Source organism: Eptesicus fuscus, chromosome 22, assembly GCF_027574615.1.
Source record: "Eptesicus fuscus isolate TK198812 chromosome 22, DD_ASM_mEF_20220401, whole genome shotgun sequence".
Lineage (NCBI taxonomy): Eukaryota > Metazoa > Chordata > Mammalia > Chiroptera > Vespertilionidae > Eptesicus > Eptesicus fuscus.
The window spans coordinates 10,902,470-10,924,921 of record NC_072494.1 but is presented as its reverse complement, the minus strand read 5'-3'; the positions used below and the strand labels follow the sequence as shown (position 1 = coordinate 10,924,921).

At 41.2% G+C, this 22,452-nt stretch overlaps 1 protein-coding gene across 6 annotated transcripts in view; it reads left to right on the top strand.

The window, feature by feature from the left end:
* The window catches only part of LOC103291238 (myomegalin-like), a 136,785-nt gene that overhangs the window by 60,864 nt on the left and 53,469 nt on the right, over window positions 1-22,452 (top strand). For 3 of the 6 annotated variants that reach the window (XM_054712183.1, XM_028154196.2, XM_028154186.2), the window contains exons 1-10: window positions 7,960-9,352; window positions 16,206-16,337; window positions 17,265-17,384; window positions 17,615-17,707; window positions 17,829-18,038; window positions 18,947-19,105; window positions 19,916-20,029; window positions 20,221-20,358; window positions 21,296-21,475; window positions 21,896-22,090. In XM_054712183.1, the coding sequence (XP_054568158.1) occupies window positions 8,228-9,352; window positions 16,206-16,337; window positions 17,265-17,384; window positions 17,615-17,707; window positions 17,829-18,038; window positions 18,947-19,105; window positions 19,916-20,029; window positions 20,221-20,358; window positions 21,296-21,475; window positions 21,896-22,090 (2,466 nt within the window). In that variant the 5' untranslated portion in view covers window positions 7,960-8,227. Of the gene's footprint in view, window positions 1-7,959; window positions 9,353-16,205; window positions 16,338-17,264; window positions 17,385-17,614; window positions 17,708-17,828; window positions 18,039-18,946; window positions 19,106-19,915; window positions 20,030-20,220; window positions 20,359-21,295; window positions 21,476-21,895; window positions 22,091-22,452 lie in introns of those variants that run through there. The other 3 variants (XM_054712184.1, XM_054712185.1, XM_028154204.2) reach the window with 1 other exon arrangement.

Sequence of the window (22,452 nt, the reverse complement as noted above, 5' to 3'; positions counted from 1 at the left end):
AATGTATTAGCTATCTATTGCTGCGTAACAAATTACTACGTACTTAGTGGTTTGAAAACATAGACATTTGTTATCCCACAGTTTCTGTAGGTCAGAAGTCCAGGAATGGCTTGGCTGGTTTCTCTGCTCAGGGTCTCACAAGTCTAAAAGCAAGGTCTCAGCTGGGCTGCGTTCTCTTCTGGAGGCTCACTCGAGAACTGATACATGACCAAGCTCCCTCAGATTGTTGGGACATTTTTTTTAATCCTCATCTGAAGATATATTTTTATTGATTGATTGATTGATTGATTGAGAACATCAATGTAAGAGAGAAACATCAGTCGGTTGCCTCTTGTACATGCCCCAGCTAGCGATGGAACCCGTAAGCTAGGTACGTGCTCTGACCGGGAATTGGACCTGCAAAGTTTTGGTGTACAGGATGACACTCCAACCAACTGAGCCACCCAGCCAGGACAAGTTTCTTGGATTTTAATGAGGGACGCAAAGTGGTATGAAAGAATGAGCTCAGGGTTTGGAATTTGAATCTGGGTGTCAACACTTGTTTTATGTATAGCCTTGGGCACATTACATAAACCCTCCAAGTGGTTTCCTCCTCTTAGACATAGTTAGTCAGTCATATATTGCAAACCTCACTCACATTATAACTGTCTTTGTTTTATCACAAGGACAAAATTAATAAATATAGCTGTTGTTTATTAGTGAGATTAATGGTCATAATTCTCCCTTCAGACCTGTTAGCTTTGCACATAGAAAAACTATTTTGTAGGCAAAAATGGAACTCAAGAGTTGTCAATTTGAGTTATTGCTCCTCAGGAGGACCACAATGGAGTATGAATGGTTCACAGCAAATTGATCACAATGATAATTATCTACCACTTTAACCTCCTAGACAAAAAGAAATATTGAAGCACTTTCTGTAATATCTTGGGAACATTTAATTACTCAAATGGTTCAGATATTATAATATAAAACATATTCCAAGTGTAATTTAAAATATTTATCAATGAATATTCAACAACTTTTCTGTAGTAATGAAATCAGCACTTATTGTAGCCTTTTCTATGTACCAAGTGTGGCTCTAAATATCTTATACATTAACTCAAATTAACAAGTCTGAAAACAACCATGTGAAGTATATTGACATAGGAGGCATAAAAAGAGAGTAATTGATAATAAAATAATGTTTATTTTACTATGTAAGTTCTTGAGCACAATTATATTAAAAAGACAAAGAAATAGGTGCTTATAACTGTAACAAAAAGCACTGTGATTATCACAACTTCCAATGCAATCTGATTTTATAAGTGATGGTATAACATGCAGGCATGTTCTGTTGGCACTTCAGAAATGGCAAGTGGCAATGCTGTTAGTAATGAGTTAGTGGTGATGCCAACGTGATAATGAGCCAAGGTGATGCCAAGGTGATAAACTCTTGGTAAATTTTCAAATGAAACAAAAACAATTCTCTCCTAATTTACATAGCAGTTCAACTCATGGAAAATTTAGTGTATATTAGTATGCCCATATATACAGTAGAATTAAGTCCTAAGTTCAGATGATTATATAAACAGTTTTATTACTTCCACCAGTGCCCCGTGGAAGATTTGAAAGTCATTTAAATGTCATGCTTTGTCCATTGCAAGTTATGTAGCACCCTTTGTCCCACTCATGATTGGGATGACAATGAAAACAAGCAACACCCCCATGAATTTGCAGAATTCACCAACGGAGTTTGTACAGTTGCTCAGTAGAACCATGGCCTAGCCTTCAAAGGGTTAATAGTCCAATAAAAGATTGGCAAGTAAAGAATTAAAATACAGGATGATAAATAAAGACATAGAAATAATATGCGTAATGCTAAAGGGACCCATCAATAACAGGGAATAAGTCTACCTATGGAAGTCAGAGAAAGCCTCACCTGGAAGTCCCCCTTGACCCGGCCTTAAAGATTGAGTACACCAGATATAAAATTGGAGAAGTGCATTCTAAGCAAGGGGAACAATATATGCATAGTTAAGGAATTGGGAGGAATTGGTATTGCCAAATATATGGTAAATGTTGGAGAGTGAAATACATAGCTGGAACGTCCCATAAATGTCAAGCTAAGGACTTCATGTAAACAACTGAGAATTTTTAAAAAATTAAGCAAGGGGAATAAAAGCATCTGATGTGTTTTAGAAAGATAATCCTGGTGGCTGTTTAGACTGATTGACTGAGCAGAGATTTGATGTCATCCCTCGAGGTAGTAAATTGTGGTTTGACACGGCTAATAACTGGCTTCATCTAATCCATTCTGTGAATTGGATAGAGGCATAAAGATTATTATACAACCAGTTAGACAGCACTTTGTCTCCCCCCTCTGTATGCACTAGTGTGTGGCAACTCTTGCTATTTGTGACACTGGAAGGCTCTGCTCTGGGTGTTACCCCTTATCTGCAAATAGTAGCTGCATTTTAGTTTCTGCAAATAGGACACAGGGCTTTGATACAGATTACTTTACTTAATTGATTTTATTATCCCTCTGTTTCCCTTTTCCATTCTACCAAAACATCGCACAGCATCCATTGTAGCTGGAGTGTACTTGCACAATACTTCTGAGCTTCTATTAAATAATTAACTTCATAGAACAACAACAAAAATGCCATAAGCTTAACATGCCACCAATTGACAATACTGCGTTGGCTTCCCATCCCCTGTATCCACTCGGGTCGCTAGCATGCTGTGATTGGGGTGCTTGGGAGCTGTTTGAGGTGGCTGTCCCCCTTTTCACTAGGGAGTCAGAAAACCGAATGGAGCCAAGTTTACAAAGCATCTCTCTCTCTTCCTCGGTGGAGGCATCCTCAGCGTTGCAGGGGAAAGCTGGCCGTGGCCCCAGTGACGGATATTATTCCCTTTACAGAATGGCAGGAGCTTCATCTCAAAGCACCTTTTAAATGAAACCTTTCCTGGAGGGTGTGCAGGCAGGGGAAACGATGAACAGTCTAGAGGAACTCTCCTTTTGTTCCTTTCCCTTTTCTCTCTCCATTCCCCCCCCCCCCCCCCCCCCCCAGTATAAGGTAATATTCATTACCATGTAATTTCACTGCGGCCGGCCTGAAAATGAAACAGAACAACAGAATTCGGGAGAGGCATGCATTGAACAATCAGGCACCCACACAAAGCAGCAGACACCGGAGCCATTGCATTTATGGCTTGTTTGGAACCCAATGCAAATGACGCTGCTGTTCAGTGAGGCATGTTTCCTAAAATAGCAAACATTCCAGCGTTACCATGGAGAGATCTAAAGTGGAGGTTAAAGGCAATAATGCGCTCCGAAGCTCAAGGCAGAGACTGAAAACCTGGCAGGGATTAGTAGCTGAGGCAGCCCCAGCCAACTTCATACGAGATTTTTTTTTTTCCTTCAGAGCAGCTTTTCTGCATCCCCTTCTTAAGCTGATGAATGTTGAAGCTAGAGACTCATTGACAAAACTTCATTCAACATCCCTGTCTCCCAGACATAACCCCCATTGATAACATGTATCAGAAACAGGTCTTATCAGCTAAGACAATCACAGTTCTCCAACATCACAGGAAGTGGAAAAATAAGGGCCTTCTTTATAGCTTCATTGAAAATGCTTATTGGGCATTTACAGTGGAGATAGTATGCATAATGATTAGAGGAGTAAGCTTCTCCTAAGGTTTCCAGAACCTGAAATGGAAAGCATAGTGAAAATGTGAAGCAACATTTCTGGACAAGCTAAAGATGTTCAGAAAAAGGATGGAATGAATGTAGTGTTTGGTTTGATAGGGAAGGATTCTGGGGAGTTAAAGGCAACAACTCTGACGCTTACACGTCCACCCAGGTAGAGAAATTACACAACCAAGTTTCTCTCTCCTGCTGATGTATTTCCAGCTTTTTATACATTGTTAACCAATGCTCTCCTCCTTGAAATTCTGTCCCCTCTCACCTGTGCTTGGATTACAGAAGTGTTTCCTCAAGTCACCTAAGCTCAGCAGGTCCCGAATCAAATTTTTTCATTATCTTTTTGCAAATGGACTGACTCTTCAACTTCACATTTCTGCTCATTTAGACCATTTCATCTATCAGTCTTCCAGACCAAAAACCTTACCTCCATTTTCAATCCTTTTTTTCGTTCTTCCTCTCTGCATATATGTCAAGTCCCGCTGTTCATGCCTTCAAACTGATTCACGCCACTTTCTTCCCATTTCCACCCCAGACTTCTATTACCCCACATATGAATAACTGCAGTGGCGTTTTTAGCAGGTCTTCCTGTAATCATCCCCAAATCTCTTCCTGAAACTCTAATTTCTGATCTTTTGACTGAGATTTTGAATGTTGCCTGGCTAATCTTCCCCAAATAAAGTTTGCATCATGCCATTCTCTGCTCAAGTTTATAACATTAAGTCCCGATTCTAGTTGCCAAGGCCCTCCAAAGCACCACGGCACAGTCTGGCTTATAGTTGGCCCTTCACACATGTTCTCTGAATGAGAAATTACAGAGGATACGATGTATTGAGTAGGATGAAGCTGGCCATTCAAATGCCCGGCAAAATCTCTACTGTCTCCCTTTACCTACAGACTTCTGATGATGCTGTTTCCTTTTTCTGCAGTCCCTTCCTTTGTCTCCATTCTAAGACCCATCTCAAAAGCCGCTCTTGTCCCCTTTAACTACAAAGCCCATGCTCATCTCAACTTTTTTTTGCAGTCACATTGAATTTAAGTCAGTACCATTTAGTTTACCATCCAATTGTTTTCATTGTAGCATCCATATTTTCTCCCCTTCAACTAAACTGAAAGCTCCCTGAAGGCAGAGAAAAGACAGAGTTTGCAAAAATTCTTGCTCCTGGGTTGCTTGATGTAACACTACTATAAAATTCACTTAAGTAGCTATGGGTATTTAATAACTTAACTGGAAAGGCTCTAATGCTTACTATTTTAAGGGATCCTGCTGATACCCATACCCATATGACTACAATCTGTAGTTGAACTGGAAATCTGCTGGTTTTAGAGAAGTGTTGCGAAATGCTGTATCAGTCATTAATGCAAAACACGATTGTTTCTGACATCTTAAAGATTTCCAGGCAGCACAGGGAAATCATGCTTGTGGTATTACCATAAAGCCTAACTGGTTTGATTGATATTCTTGCATTTCCTCATCTGCTTTACTTCTCTGCCATAACCACTTTTTTTTTTTTTTTTTGGCATAGTTTTTAGTAATTGGAACAGCTATTCCCAATGTCATAACTAGGGCAATGAAACCTAATACACCTGGTTTGAGACATGGGGATTTTCCACATCTGATTCTGTTGGAAACTGCCAGCCCAGTATTAGGTCTTAGAAGCACTACAATGCTGGGGGTACAAATGTGACTACGGTCCTCCGAGATCCTTCCCAGGGCCCCAAATGTAGAGATCAAAATAGAGATAGTGCAAAACATCCTGACCACAGTAATACTTAGGAATCCTGTTCCAAATTAGTATATCGTTTTCTCTAAGGTCAACAGTTTTATAACTATTCTTCATTGGTGGGTTTTTCAATTTATCTGAAGAATTTCTGATCTTAGACTGAGATTTTACTAACACAGTTTAGGATACTTCTAATGCAGTGGTTTACACAGTGTGATTCCCAGACAGCAGCATTATTAGCATGATCTGGGATTTGTTAGGGACGCCAATTCTTGGGCCTCACCCCAGACCAAGTGAATGAGAAACTTGAGGAGATGGGTCCCAGCAAGGTGCTTTAACAAATCCTCGAGGTGATTCTGCTGCATGACAAAGGTGGAAAACCACTGTTTAAATGCAACAGGTTTACTTTGTAGATTAGGAAATTAAAGGCCAGATATAAGTGATCTGACCTAGGACATACAGTTGCATGTATCAATACATTTTGAGGCAAAGTGCTGATATATAAAATCAATAATTTATTTACTTAATAGCTTGTTATGTTATGCACCCTGCTCTCAAATTTTCCTTTATTATGTAACTTTGACAAGTTTTAGAAATAATCATTCTATCCTAAATCATCACAGAAGCCCTAAATCTCACCTTAATATGCTTTGCTTCACTCATAAGTGTGTGGTGTGTACAATAATATTTTCCAAATCTCATACGGATAGGAGCTATAAAGTTTTGAGTTTGCAAGTGGGCCTTTTATAAAATTTTTCTGGGCTACATTTTATCTTCCCAATTTTCAAAGCTATTCTTATGACAAAGTGGGGGTTAGCAGCTGTAATGAGTTTTACTCGGAACTCTATTTTGCATTCTTGGTTTTAGGGCCAGAACATACATACTTAGTGAAATCACACATGCAGAGCTCTGTAGCCTGTGCAGCCCAAAGCTCTAAGAGCTGTCCTCTCTCCCAATGGAGCTACTAAGATTTTGTTTTGGTGATTAAATAAGAGAACAATACAATCTTATGTGTGCAGCGCCCCACAAAGTTTTAAAATTACTTAAAGATATTTTTATGATGTTAAAATAACAACATTCGCTATTCTTTACTGTCAAAGTAACTCCTCCCAAATCATCTCATTTAATCCTCCATAAGAATTCTGGGAAGTTATATGGACTCTCATTGAAGGCATTTGAATATCTCCAGGTTGGGGAGTATGGGCTTAGATATACGTAGACTGTTGCTGGCCATGACCCCTCACAAGGTCAGGTTAATAAAATTCAGCGTTATTGCCACTGGGATATGGCCTGCCCTGGGAGACTCCAGGTAACTGCTGGGGCTGTTTTCCTTCCCGTGAGAGGTGTCTGCATGCCTCTCACAACAAGAAAATTCTTTATTGTAAATGATTTGACACCTGGATTCCTCCGAGTCAGAGCTCCAGTTTCCCTCCAGTCTTCGTGTGCACCCCAAGTTCTATACCCAAGGGTGGGGTGACTTACAACCGTATAGTGTTGAATAAAACAGGGTACTAACTGAAGTCCGAGAAATCCCCAGCCCTAAATCTGCAGAGCAGCACTCCCTGACACTCTGGACTCTTGCTCAAAGAAGCTTGGTCTTTTGTTCCAGAACCTGAAAGAGAATTGGGTGATGGTAATCTACTCTCAGGTGTCTCCATTCTAGAAACAGCCCACTTTCTCTTCCACTGTCTTTAAAATCTTGCTGAACCAGCTGCATTCATGCGGTATTTGCTGGACTCTCTCAGGTGATTGCTTTGTGCCATCTCTGAATTTCTAAACAGAAAAGGGCAAATCATCCGGGGTTGCTAAACCTACCACCCACTCCCAACGTCGCGTTTCTAGTTATTCCCAGTAGTCGAGGGAGAGGTTGAATTGAGCCTTCTAAAATCCGCCCTACGCGCGCCCCCTCTGGTTCATCCAATTTTTCTCCACGGCCGCCTCTGCAGCCGCAGGGCCTTTTAATGCGAGCACCGGACTGGATGGGAGAGGAGGTGGGGCTGCCGGCGGGAGGGAGGCGGCACGCAGCGGTACCTAGTGGCACTGCCTGGCTGCTCATCCAGAGGACGTGGCACTGCCCGTGCGGAGAAGGGGGAGGGGGTTCGGCTTTCTCCTCCCCGCGCAGAGCCTCCGGACGTGCTGCAGGGCGACAGGGAGGACCCACGCGGGAACTGATGCGCTTTCGTGGTGAAATCTTAGCCGATGAAAGTGGCCTGGCAGCGGTCAGCGTCCGTCCTGCTTGCCACTGCGAACACACACTGAGCCAGGTTTGTGTTACCCCGCAAGGAGCGGTGACCCGATTTGGGGCGAAGGAACCCACACTCGCCACCACGCATGCGCAGAGCCGGGGCGCGGCCTCCCGGACTACACTTCCCAGAGGATCCTGCGGGAGGCGGCGGGAGCTTTAGCCGCTGTCGCCATCTTGAAATCTGATCCTCGGTCTCCGAGCCTCAACGTCAGCGGCCGGCGGCAGCCCGGGCTCCGCGCACCCAGCCTGCTTTCTGGGAGGACGTGCGGGACGCGGCGGCTGGCGGGAGGGAACAGCCGGAGGAGACGTTGCAGGTTCCGCGCACGGCCTGCTCTGCTGTCACTTTAGCATCGCCCCGAGGCGTTTCCGCGCTCGCGCCCTCCCCGAGGGGCGGGGCTGGCCACTCCGGTACCCAGCGCTCGCGCGCGGGTGGCAGAGGTGACCCCCTGCACCGTGGGCATCGCCGCGGGCTGTGCCATGCCGGCACGAAGCCGCCGCGGTGGGAGACGGAGCGCCGCGCCGCGCCGGTGAGTGAACCCCGCGCCGCGGCCGCCTCGGGGGAGGCTGAGAGAGAAGATGAAGGAGATCTGCAGGATCTGTGCCCGCGAGCTGTGCGGAAACCAGCGGCGCTGGATCTTCCACACGACGTCCAAGCTCAACCTCCAGGTTCTGCTCTCGCACGTCCTCGGCAAGGATGTCTCCCGCGACGGCAAAGCCGAGTTTGTTTGCAGCAAGTGTGCTTTCATGCTTGATCGGATCTACCGCTTCGACACCGTCATTGCCCGGATCGAAGCCCTGTCCATCGAGCGCTTGCAGAAGCTGTTGCTGGAGAAGGACCGCCTCAAGTTCTGCATCGCCAGCCTGTATCGCAAGAATAACGAGGACTGGGGCGCGGAGACCAAGGCGGGGAACGGGACGGTTGACATTTCCGGCTTACCCGACGTGAGGTACTCGGCGCTGCTCCAGGAAGACTTCGCCTATTCGGGGTTTGAGTGTTGGGTGGACAACGAGGACCAGATCCAGGAGCTACACAGCTGCCATGGTTCGGAAGGCCCTGGACACCGACCCAGGAGATGCCGTGGTTGTGCAACTTTGCGGGTTGCCGATTCTGACTATGAAGCCATTTGCAAAGTGCCTCGCAAGGTGGCCAGAAGTATCATGTGCGGCCCTTCCTCCAGGTGGTCCACCAGCATTTGCACTGAAGAACCAGCGTTGTCTGAGGTTGGGCCCCCGGACTTACCAAGCACCAAGGTCCCCCCCGATGGAGAAAGCATGGAGGAAGGGACACCGGGATCCTCGGTGGAATCTTTGGATGCAAGTGTCCAGGCTAGCCCTCCACAGCAAAAGGATGAGGAACCCGAGAGAAGTGCGAAGGAGCTTGTCAAGTGTGACTGCTGCTCAGAGGAGCAGGCTCCGCAGCATACGTGTAACCACAAGCTGGAGCTAGCTCTTAGCATGATTAAAGGGCTTGATTATAAGCCCATCCAGAGCCCCCGAGGGAGCAAGCTTCCTATTCCCGTGAAATCCAGCCCCCCTGGAGCCAGGCCTGGCCCTAGCGTGACAGATGGCGTTAGTTCCGGTTTCCTTCACCGGTCTTTGAAACCCCTGTACAGCACACCTGTCAGTTACTCCCTGGAGATTTCAGAGCTGCAGGAGCTGTGGGATGATCTCTGTGAAGAATATTTGCCACTCCGGGTCCAGGTATACAACATGGCTACATAGTGTCTTTTTTTTATTAGAGTTATCCGGCCTCAAGCTTCACAGGATTTCTAAATGAAGGTTAATTAGAAAATTAATCACCGAGCCCATTTTTGCCGCACCTTTCGCTTGTGTCCCATTTAGTATACAGTATGTGATTCACACTCAAATGATTTGCTCTCCACAACCCCCTTTGTAGCAACATCTATTGGCCTTCCCATAATCAAAATTGCAGATCAATATTTCAAATTCACTTTGACCCTATGAAGAGACATAATCCTATGTCTGGCACTAGAACTCTTCTTCCCTCTTACACACACCTCCCCTCCTCCTGTCTCCCTTCTTTTTTTGTTTTGTTTTTATTTTTAGATTTGTAGATGTTTTCTCCCATTCTGTAAGGGAGTTAGTTCTTCCCCAGGTAAGCTTCAAACTGATTAGAGCATAGGGTAAAGGTTTGGGAAAACCTATCAATTCACCAAAGTATTGTGGCATCTGGGCAATATTTATACTAAATTAATAGAGGACTGATGGTGACTTGCTCATAAAAGAGATTTGGGAATTCAAGTGTTGTCATTTAAAATGTCATTTAAGGAGAAAACTTCACAGCCAGTTAGTCTATTGAGCTCTTTTACGAGATATTTGATATTAAGAAAGGATTCATCCATTATCAAGTAATAGAGTTTCATCCATTATACTCTTGAGGGTCTAAATGATTAGAGGATAGCAATTGATCTTAATTTGAGCTGCTTACATCTGGCCAATAGATTTCATGTCACTTTTAAAATGCAGCTATACTAGTATACAGGGATCTGACATGCTATTTTTTTTCTATAGCAACAGTAAATGCTAGATCTAGAAGGCATTTTTGGGAAGCCTGCTACAGTCACCATCGTCCTAGAAATTTACAGCTTGATAAAAAAATGAAATTGTTGATTGTCACTTGAAATTTTTGAAAAGTAGTTTTAATATATATATATATATATATATATATATATTAAACTTGCATCACAATGACAGATTTGTCAGAAACAGTATATATAAAAGTGTTAGAAAAAGTTTGATAATGTTTTCATTTGTATAAAATATTAAGTATTAGTGTGCCTACTGCTTGTGTGCTTCTTTTCTTTTGCTTCCTTTTCTTGGAGTGGAGCCTCACAGCTAAATATGGGCTTTACAGTATTTGTGTGACCAGACATAGATGTCACAATTAAACATGGTGTTTTCATATTAGGATCTAAAAGTAGTCTGGGGCAGGGTGGGTGGGAAATAAGCTTATTTTACCCCCTCTCGTATATGGTCAATATTAATAGAAAAGTAAAGACAGAAAATTGCAGGCAAAATGAGAGGAATTTTAAAATCCATATTTAATTAAAAATTCTGTCTTTTGGTGCCTGCAATCAACAAATTTTGGTGTTGGGAAGGATTTTAAAGATCATTTCATGCAGGCCCTCAGTTGAGAGATCTGGAAAGCTCATAGTTTAAATACTTAGCCCAGGCACAGCCAAAGGTCCCTAACCATTCTCAGCCAAGACCTCTTAATCTGTGTATTAAGTTACATTGCCTGATATACATTGAATTAAATACGTACTTATTTTTAACAGAGACTCTCTTCTATACCCTAAGGATTCCAGGAGGATTCCTTTAAGCTATGTTGACTGCATCTTTACATCAAGTCCCTTTACTTCACTAAATTTGGGCATTAGGAAAATAGATGTTTAAAACAAAGTATATGACCTTTCACCCATCACTTGGCTTACATTCTTTATTGTTTGTTGAATAATAAAACATCGAGAGGAGGGAGAAAATAACATTCAGCTTTAATTATGGTGTTTAATTACTATGTCATTTTCTCTAATAATTAAGGATGTGGGGGCGGGGGCAGAGTATGAAGATAAACTGGGCTCAGGTGTTTGTAAATAAAATGTATGTTTTGGACCCCTCGTCTGTTCTTTAGGCCAGGTTGACTTTTCAATTCCCTAGGCCTGTTGTGCTTTATGGCAGAGCCAGAGCCAAGTGGAACAAAGGCAGACGGGTTTTTGTCTGTTGCTCTGAACAAATGTGGAAAGATTAGAAATAAATGTAAATTATTTTTGGTAGTTGTCCTTTTAGTTTGTAGAAAGGAAAAAACACAAAAGAATAACATTTCCTTTCGTTATATTCTACTACAAATATGAAGAAAACCTTTTATCCTAAAGAGCAAGATTGTACAGTAAGATCATTTTGATTCTTTGTTTAATCCTCTACTTTCCCAATGATGTGCACTATTCAAATGTCACTTTTCACAGTGTCTCCTGATTACTTTTCTTTCTGTCTCTGTATTTGCTTTTTCCTTCCTTCTGTTAAAGACAAACAGCAACAGTGTCATTCTCCTGCTTACTAATTTTCTAATATTATGTAAATTGGCTGATTTGCCTTGTACAGAATTTATGCCTGAATAAATTCTACATATTGGTTGTCTAAATATCTAAAGAAAGGTTTGAAGCTTTATTCTAGCGGGTAATTATTCCTTCTTTATTGTCTGGCCCTGAACTAGAAAAGCTGTGATAGGAGGGGTGTGGTTCCTTAGTAAAGAGCAGTTCAGCTCTGGCCCACATGCAATTTCCTTTTCTGTGTAAATTCCAGGAGCAGATCTTTGCTTCAAGCTTTGCAGTGCCAGGGTCTGCTCTTGTGTGACTACAGTAAATCATAGCTCTCATGGTTTAGCTACATAACCTAGAGCAGGCCCTTTGGAAGATGTGTTAGATGCTGGACAAGATTAGGTCTTTAATTTGATGCTGGGTGATGATTCTTATGTATCTCCTCTTATCAACAATGGAATAGAAAATTACAGCAGTTTGAGATTAATGACTTGGTATTGTGAGGACCAGAAACATGCCAAGAAAAAATGGTGTTAACCCGGAAGACCTAAATGACTGCCTTTTAGCCTAAAGATCTTACAATATACAACATTAGGCCTGGAAGCAATTCTCTTTTCTGATACTGGATTTGTCCTGAGTTTAAAGCAACTTAATTAAAATTATTACAACATGATCTTAGTAGCTGATAGTCCGGAGATTAACACTGATCAACCAAATCAAGTATTACTGAATTTCAGGCTCGATAAAAATCTTCATAGGAGCGATTGATTTATGTACTTGATACTTCCCAAGAATTCATGAGCTGTTGGTTCAGTGGGGCTTTGCAAAATGCTCTTTGGCACTCATATTTGAAAGGACATTTTTCTGAGATGTAAAATAATAAAGTATTATGAAGAATACTTTAAAAAAGAATACTTTTCTTTTTTCTTAAAGAAGAAACAAACAACTTCTAGCTTTTAAGTCAGTACGTTACAGAATTAGGAGTTTCCTATGATGATTTATGCCAAGATGGGTTCAGGTGAGATCCAGATTCATTTGTACTCTTCGATGGCCTTCTTGGCTTTAAACTTGCTGTTGAGATATCTATATTAAATATCATCCATCTGTCTTTCTATCTGGTCTTATTTGTAAGAGAGCCACTAAAGGATTAGAGCATTTTCCTGAGAAGGAGACAGGCCTATCTTTTGTTTGCTTGCTTTTTATTGTTTTTATTAAACAAAAAACTTTTGGTCCCTATAATATTTTAGGCATTATGATAAATAGTGATTTTACGTATATAGAGGTGAAAGATACATTACCAACTTAAGTGCATTCGGTTAAATTGGAACCTTTTCCTGATTTCCTGTGTCCCTTTGGACAAATTACTTACCATCTTTAAGTTACTCACCATTTCCTAAATGTAGGATGGTATTGGGCCAGATAATTAAAGTTTTCTTCACAGCGCTAAGATTCTTTGGTTTAAAGGGCATAGATATAACCACAGTTCCTACCATTTTAAACATGAGGCTATTTTCTTTGATTCTGTTTGTTATAGTTTAAATTTGAAACATATCACCCTAGCTGGTTTGGCTCAGCGGATAGATCGGCAGTCTGCGGGTTCAATTCCCGTCAAGGGCACACGCCTGGGTTTCAGGCTCAATCATCCCCAGTAGGGAGAGTGCAGGAGGCAGCCGATCAATGATTCTCTCTAATCATTGATGTTTCTTTCTCTCTCTCCTTCTCTCTTCCTCTGTGCAATCAATAAAAATATATTTAACATTTTTTGAAACATATCTAATAATAGATATTATTGGAAAGTTGTTTTATTTGAGGAAATAAAAAGCCAGGTTTTGTAGACAACGTTTTATCATTAAATAAATGATAGTTATTTATCATTTAGAATTGTTGTACATGCCTATTAAATAGTTACGTCTCTCATGTGTGACATAATTCACATTGATTCAGGGCAAGGCTCCCTGTTATACCACAACAACAAATACCTCAATTTTTCTAGGAGTTGTTTTTCTTGCTTCTTTTTTCTTTTTCTCTCTTCCATCTTGTCCTGTTGACTATACTTTCAAAACATATCTACCCATTTCTCTCCCCCTCCATTACTACCACTATAATCCAGGCTGCTGTTATCTTTCATCTAAATTACTGCAATAGCCTAGTCTCCTGTTTCTATTGGTGCTCCCCCATAATCCACTCATCACAGAGCAGCTTGAGTGACCGTTTGAAAAATTAAATATGATTGGATTACTTTTCTGTTAAAAAACACTGCAGTCCAATCTCATTTCAATGGGAATGAAATTCAGTTTCTTTAACTCTGGTGTACAAAAGCTATATATGATTTTACCCTGCCTTCCTTTCCATCTCATCCTGTAATTACTCTCTCCTTTGCCCCTTATGCTCAATCCCTGTGCTATCCAGCAAGGTAGCCTTACGTGGCTGTTGAGCACTTGAAATGTGGCTAATCCGAATTGAGATGTGCTGTGGGTGTAAAATATACCCCTTCATTTCAAAAGACAGTATGAAAAAATGTAAAGTATCTTGTTAATCATTTTTATATTGAATGCTTATTTATGATAGTATTTTGGATATAATGGGTTAAATAAGATATTTTATTAAAATTGCATTCACCTATTTATTTTCACTTTAGCCAATGAAGATACTAGAAAATTTAAAATCATGTCTATAGCTCATTGCATTTCTATTGGGAAGCAATACTGTAGTCATCTAGGCATCTCTCTTTCCCAGGCTCATATCCACCCTAGGTCTCTTTTATTGCTTCCCTCTTCCTATTTTGTTCTGTAGATCTTTGCACACTGACCAACCAATTTAGGGTAACTTAGTCGCTTTATCATGCTCTCTGTTTTACTGCATAAGGCTTGTCCCTAGCTGATATTTCGTGTGCTTCCATGTTCCTTTATATGTAGCTCCCTTCTGCAATGCTTTGTATACTATGGTACTTAACAGATGTGCTGGATAGTACGGGGCTAGAGCACAGTGAGCAGAGGAGATAGGAATGCACGGTGAACAGAAAAATTGACAAATAGCACTGAAGGAATAGAAGAGATTTTTCTTCTGAAATCTTTATGCTCCCAGTTGCTGGCAGGAAGGGACTTAAGGTAAGCTGTAACTCCACTGCCTGCAAGGTGGTAATAAGAGGTCGAAAGTGTGAAGGAAAGAAAAAATGAATACCAGTTGCCTTTTTTCTCTTCCTCTAATGGGTTTATAATTTTTCTAATTGGAAAGAGGGTGGAATAGGGAGGGAGGAGGTGGAATTTAATGCCACAGTGAATTCCTAAAGCTTTATTTAGTAAAACTCTTAGCTCATAATGAATATTAGTATAATTCAATGAGTTCATCAATGAGTTCATCTTAGTCTGATTGATCATCCCATATATAAATAATACATGTGTGTGTTTTTTAACTGAACTGTTTTGGTGAATTACTCTTTCTGTAAGACACCTTTCCCTCAGACCACTATGGATTTTTAAATTTATTTTAAAATATTTTTTATTTTATTATCATTTTTTAAATCCTCACCTGAGGACATGCTTAGAGAGAGGGAGAGAGAGAGAGAGAGAGAGAGAGAGAGAGAGAGAGAGAGAGAGAGAGAGAGACATCAATGTGAGAGAGAAACATTGATCTGCTACCTTCTGCACATGTGATGAACCCTCAATCCAGGCATGTTTCCTGAATGGGAATCAAACCAGGAATGGCGACCCTTCAGTGCATAGGAGAAAGCTCAACCAACTGAGCCACTCCAGCCAGGCTTACTTTTTATTTTGAAATAATTTCATGAGGGAGGTACATAGAACTCCCAGATTCACCAGTTGCCGAATATTTTGCTAACTTTGCTCCCACTGTCTATATAGACACATTATTTTTTTCATCCCGGAACCATTTGAGAATTAGTTGCAGATATAATGCATTTTTACACTGAATACTTCAATATTTATTTCCTAAAGACAAGGACATCTCTTATTTTATAACTATAGTATTATATATTATATAATTTTAGTATTGATAAAATACTATTATTTAATGTATAGTCCATATTAAAAATCTGCCAATGTCTCCAATAATGTGAGCAAGCATGCTATAAGAAAGATAGTTGGAATATAACTTTTCCTCTCTTAGGGATGACATAAGTTTGATCAGTGTGCCTTTTGAATTTCCTGATTGAAAACAGGATAAAGTGGATATATGATCATCATTTTCTATTTTGAATCCTCCCCTTTCTTTAAACTCTGAATTAATTTCTTTAACTGAATAGGTAGTGTTTGTGTGAGTTGCTGGGAGAATTAGGGAGGGGAGCTAGGGAGTATAGTAAGGATGGAAGTGAATCAGTACTCTTAATAAGGAACAGGACTGTCTTCAGGAATTCATACTGATAATGCATGCAACAACTGGTTTTTGTAAGTCTCTAGCAAAAGATGCTAAAATCCTTTGAAGATAAAATTTATTGTTGGCTACTTTTAACTCAAGTAACTTGTCTTGTTGCTTCTTCCTAGCCCATGACCGAAGAGTTATTCAAACAACAAAAGCTGAATTCAGATGAGACCATTATAACTCAACAGTCGGTACCTGAGTCCCACATGGCAGAACTCCAGGAAAAAATCCAGCAAACAGAGGCTACCAACAAGGTATAATCACCTGGTGGCCCTTGGAGCTCATACTTTCCTGAGGATGTGACTGGCTCTGGCTGAGTCTGTTAACTTCTCTGAGTAGGACTTGGGAGATGGATAGTGTATATTTAAGTGTAGTTCTTTATTTCGCATCAGGATGTTAGCCTGTTGTGCACAGATCAGGTTTCTGGTGCCTTTTAGGTATGTGATTAAAACTTGAATGCAATCTTTAAGTGTATAAGGTACTGAGATAGGAGATTTGTGCTTTTGATTTTAGCTTAACTTCTCACCCCTTCATAACCAATGGATTTTAACATCTGCTTAGAAGAAAAGGTCCACAATTTGGGATGCTGAGCTTCTGGCCTGGTGTAGTTCTGTATGATGCTAGATAGCAGAAGCTCCTTGGTCTTGGTTTAAGGGATCTACAGTGACTCATATGGACAAGTGCCCAGGATGGCTGCCATCATAGAAAAAGCACAGTGTGTGAGAATTGAAGCAACTGAGTGTAAGAGGAAGTATTTCACCTTTCCTGCCACTTTCTCTTGCTGATTGGCTTAGGACTTGAATGGTCACTATGTTGGGGGAAAAGTAATAAGGTAATGTTTCCCAAGGAATCCTCTGAACCTAAATTTGAGGGAGGATTTTATGGTTGCATTTGAGGTCAAAAGAAATAATTGGCCCTAACCGGTTTGGCTCAGTGGATAAGAGCATCGGCCTGCGAACTGAAGGGTCCCAGGTTCGAATCCGGTCAAGGGCATGTACCTTGGTGTTGGGCACATCCCCAGTAGGGGGTGTGCAGGAGGCAGCTGATCGATGTTTCTCTTCCATCGATGTTTCTAACTCTATCCCTCTCCCTTCCTCTCTGTAAAAAATCAATAAAATATATTTTTAAAAAAGAAAGAAATATAATTGACCTAATAAACTCTGTTACTTTCCTGAATTTAGATTCTTCAAGAGAAACTGAATGAAATGAGCTGTGAACTAAAGTCTGCTCAGGAGTCATCTCAGAAGCAAGATGGTACAATTCAAAGCCTCAAGGAAACTCTGAAAAGCAGGGAAAGTGAGGTAAAATATTTGGCAATCAAGGACCTGTGAGGAAATGATGTGTCCCATTAAAGTCGACAAGTATTCTATATTTTTGATGTCTGACTAATAAATCTTACCCTAGAGAAATTGTAGCTTAACCTGAGTTGATATTTTGGAATAGTCCTGCTACTAAAATCTGTACAGGTGAGATAATGGAGTTAATTACCATTTCGTTTACTAACGTGGGATGCTCCCTCTCTCATTTTCAGACGGAGGAGTTATACCAGGTGATCGAAAGTCAAAATGACACAATGGCAAAGCTTCGAGAAATGCTTCACCAAAGCCAGCTTGGACAGCTTCATGTATGTGGGGGTCACATAGGCAGACTCCTTGGAGGATGTGCCATTCTCTGACCTATATTGTTGGTCTTCTCAGATGCTTGGTGCTTGCCCTCCTTGTGATCATCATCTTTACTCTTTTCAGAGCTCAGAGGGTACTCCAGCTCAGCAACAAGTGGCTCTGTTTGACCTGCAGAGTGCTCTATTCTGCAGCCAGCTGGAAATACAGAAGCTCCAGAGGGCCGTCCGACAGAAAGAACGCCAGCTGGCTGACGCCAAACGGTGTGTGCAGTTTGTCGAGGCCGCGGCCCACGAGAGAGAACAGCAGAAAGAGGCTTCTTGGAAGCATAACCAGGTAAATCATTAATCATTTTGTGGCCCTACAGACTGACTTTGCCCTGATGATAACTTTTTATCAAGACAGTTTGTGTTGAACCCTTTAGTCACTTACTTTATCTGAGTAATTCATCTGTTGCCCTCATACTCTGTGCCGAATATTGGGCTGTGCTCTGGAAATACAATAGGGAAGATCACAGGCTCTTTCCTTGTAAGTTATTGTAATTTAATTTGAGATACAGCCACATAAACAGAAACCTTGATCGATTGCCTCCCACACACGCCCCAGCTGGGAATCGAACCCGCCACCTTTTGGTGCATGGACGATGCTCCAACCAACCGAGCCACACAGGCGAGGGCTATGAAGTTATTTTTGGAGGATGGGTAAAAGTCAGCGAGAAAGAAAAGTGGAAGCACAAGCAAGGTCGAAGGGATGGCACATGCCATTAGACATGTTGTTTGTTTCTAATAAAAGACATAATTTTTAATGGCTTCTTTATCTTGTTAGTTTAGAGCATATGCTATTCTTTTTTAAGATTTAAAAGGAAGGTTGAACTATCCTATCCTTGATCTTATTATAAAGCAAAGGATCCAGGTTTGCAGTGGGACAGAGTCCTCCTTAGTAGTTATAGAGGTCTATCATTTTTACCAAATTTACATTCTACCCCCATCCACAGTTTCTCACATCCTAGTTGATCTGTGTATAATATTTCTGAGTAATTTTAAGGATGGTACTTTCTGCTAGTTTATTTTGTTCTACATGCCCGGAAAGCTTTAAGGCCTCCATGTCTAATGACCTTGTGAAAATGTTAGATTCTTAACAAAAGGGAATATGGGGGACCATTTAAGATCTGTGTTGTCAGTTTGGCTCAAATAAATTCTTATAAAATTTCAAAAAATAAAATAAGGGGAATCTGTTTAATTCAGGAATTGCGGAAAGCCTTACAGCAGCTACAAGGAGAATTACAGAGTAAGAGCCAACAACTCTGTACCCTGGAGGCTGAAAAATACAATGAGATTCGAACCCAGGAGCAACACATTCAGCATCTAAACCATAGTCTAAGTCACAAAGAACATTTGCTTCAGGTGAGTCACACAGTGATTTCATCGAAAACTGGACTCAGAGAGCTGAAGTTCCTGTTCATGTAATCTCTAGATGTCAGTCCACCTGCGTTGAGTACCTGCCACATGTAGAATAGTGAGAGGTGGGGACCAGGAGGGTTCAAAATAAAGTACAATCTGTGAACCAGGATGTTAACCAGGAAGTCCAGGAAACAAATATAGACCTGAAAGACGGAGCCATACTCGTAAATAGTTATTAAGCACCTCTGTGAGTCAGAAAGTATGCTAGGTTCTAGGAAGACAAAGAGAAGATATGGCCACTGCTCTTAGCCTATTAAGTGAAGAGATCTGAACAGAAATTTCCCCAGATGATAAAACAAAAGTGTTAGGGGGGAAATCAAACTCTAAAGAAGACAGTAATCACTTCTACCACCTACTCTAAGCTCCAGTCACATTGAATCCCTTATAGTTTATTGTGCATACGATTGTTCATAGCATGCATACATTGTGCATACTTTTTTCTTTCTCTGATAGAAATACCTCCTCCATCACCTCTTCTAGTCCTTTCAAGACTCAGAGCAAATGTAATCTTTTGTGAGATCTCTAGTGACACCTTCAGGCAGAGTTAGACAATGCATCTCCTGTTCCCCTATGCACGTGTGTATGTGTATGTGATGCAGTTAAAAATTTGTTATCTCTGCTTAACTGTTCCCCTTGAAAGAGATCACATTTTGTTTTTTAACCTGAATAACTAACAAATTGCTTGGCAGAGTATGGGAATTCAGTTAGTATTGGATAAATGAATAAAGGAAAATTTTTTTTTGGCTTCATTAGGAATTTAGGGAGCTCCTGCAATATCGAGATAACTCGGACAAAACGTTTGAAGCAAATGAAATGTTGCTTGAGAAACTGCGGCAGCGAATACAAGATAGAGATGCTGCGCTAGAGGTATGTCCCATAATTTTGCTCACGATGCTATGGATTATTCTGTCCACACAGGCCCTATAGAAATCTGTATCTGCTGGGTTTGCTGCTTGTCACAGTTGAATCCCCATTCCTTTATATTGGGATCCTTATTGGAAAGGGGTGACCAGGATAGTGGCTCTTACGGAGCTTTAGGATCCTTGCTTTCCTTGCAGCGGGCTATCGATGAAAAGTTCTCCACTCTAGAAGAAAAAGACAAAGAGCTGCGGCAACTTCGTCTGGCCGTGAGAGAGCGAGATCTTGACTTAGAGAGGCTGCGCGGTATCCTCTCCTCTAATGAAGCTACCATGCAGGTAAGAGCAAAATCTGTCCTGACTTGGCATCCCTCTCCTACTTGCATTCCTGAAGCATCAGCCCTTCTGTCATTTTCCAGCGTATTAATTTATGAGAAAAAATATATAAAAATAATAGTCATTAGTTTCATCATCAGGGATTAGGAAGTGAGAAGTTTTAGCACTTTCATGAACTTTGTAGGGGGAGGCAGTGAATATGGATTTCTTTCTTTTTTTTTTTAATATATTTTATTGATTTTTTACAGAGAGGAAAGGAGAGGGACAGAGAGCTAGAAACATCGATGAGAGAGAAACATCGACCAGCTGCCTCTTGCACACCCCCTACTGGGGATGTGCCCGCAACCAATGTACATGCCCTTGACCAGAATCGAACCTGGGACCTTTCAGTCCGCAGACCGACGCTCTATCCACTGAGCCAAACCGGTTTCGGCTGAATATGGATTTCTATACATGGTTCTAATTCATTTCTAACCCTTGCCAATATCTGTACACTTTTACATAAGCATTGCCAGGGTGCAACTACTACATTGTGGTTTTCTCAATGTTACATACATGTCTGTGTATGGCCGCAATCAGATCATTTGTTTATTTTAGTAATATTTACTGTGGAGCATTTTTGATATTTATTTTAGAGCTTATATATCTAACCATCTGCCACTTCTTAAAGAAGTTCTTCACTTCCTGTATAGTATAGCCTTCTTTCTCCAAAATACATCATTTATCATGTATGTTATGTTTATGTCTCTACAAACTAGATGAGAATTTATAAAAACAAAAAATAAATTAGTATGGCATTTTTAGATTAGGTACTAAGCTTCCTCCTTTTGTAAAATCGTTGATAATATGAAGATCATTTAAAGGTAGACCGGATTTCTTGTGTAACCTGAGGGGTGTGGAGTGGTCCTTGGACTTACGGTTGCTTTCTTTGTGACCGTAGAGTATGGAGAGCCTCCTGAGGGCCAAGGGCCTGGAAGTGGAGCAGTTATCTGCTACCTGTCAAAACCTCCAGTGGCTGAAAGAAGAAATGGAAACCAAATTCAGCCATTGGCAGAAGGAACAAGAGAGTATCATTCAGCAGTTACAGACATCTCTGCACGACAGGAACAAAGAAGTGGAGGCAAGACTTTGTTAACTTACTGGCAGTCAGTTTATCGGTTACATAAGCTCAGTCTTGGATTAGGACTCTTGAGGCCAGCGACCCAAGTCTTTGTTCCGTTCTGTGCCTGGGCGAGTCATTGGCTTTCACTGGGACTGTTATCCCTACTCCTATAAATTCAAGGAGTTTGTTACTTCAAAACAGTATGTCAGCTGCCATAGTATTCTTCTGTATTGTCAGCGTTCATTCACTGAGCATGTATTTACGGGCTTCTGTGTGCGAGGCCTGTGCTAGGTCTGGGGAAACAAAAACAAATGAAACACTGATACTTGTTCTTCAGAATCTCACTGCTCCTTCTTATATGATAGATCCTTAAAAGCCCTTTGATATGTAGTAGAGGGAATTCTTTCCTCCAAAACTTAACTGTTTCTTCTGTCTTAGGATGTTAGTGCAACCTTGCTCTGCAAACTCGGACCAGGGCAGAGTGAGATCGCTGAGGAGCTGTGCCAGCGTCTACAGCGCAAGGAAAGGATGCTGCAGGACCTTCTGAGTGACCGAAACAAACAAGCAGTGGAACACGAAATGGAGATTCAGGGCCTGCTTCAGTCTATGAGCACCAGGGAGCGGCAGAGCCAGGTAAGGACTAACACACATTTTACCCAGAGTAAAGGAAGACATCTGTTATCACAATTCAAACCAGAATCTTAAAAAAAAAAAATATATATATATATATATATATATATATATATATATATATATATATATATATATATATATATAATTTCAGAGAGGAAGGGAGAGGGAGAGAGAGAGAGAAACATCAGTGATGAGAGAGAATCATTGATCAGCTGCCTCCTGCACACCCTGTACTGGGGATTGAGCCCACAACCCGGGCATGTGCCCTTGACTGGAATTGAACCTGGGACCCTTCAAACCGCAGGCTGATGCAGGCCGATGCTCTGTCCACTGAGCCAAACCAGCCAGGGCCAAACCAGAAT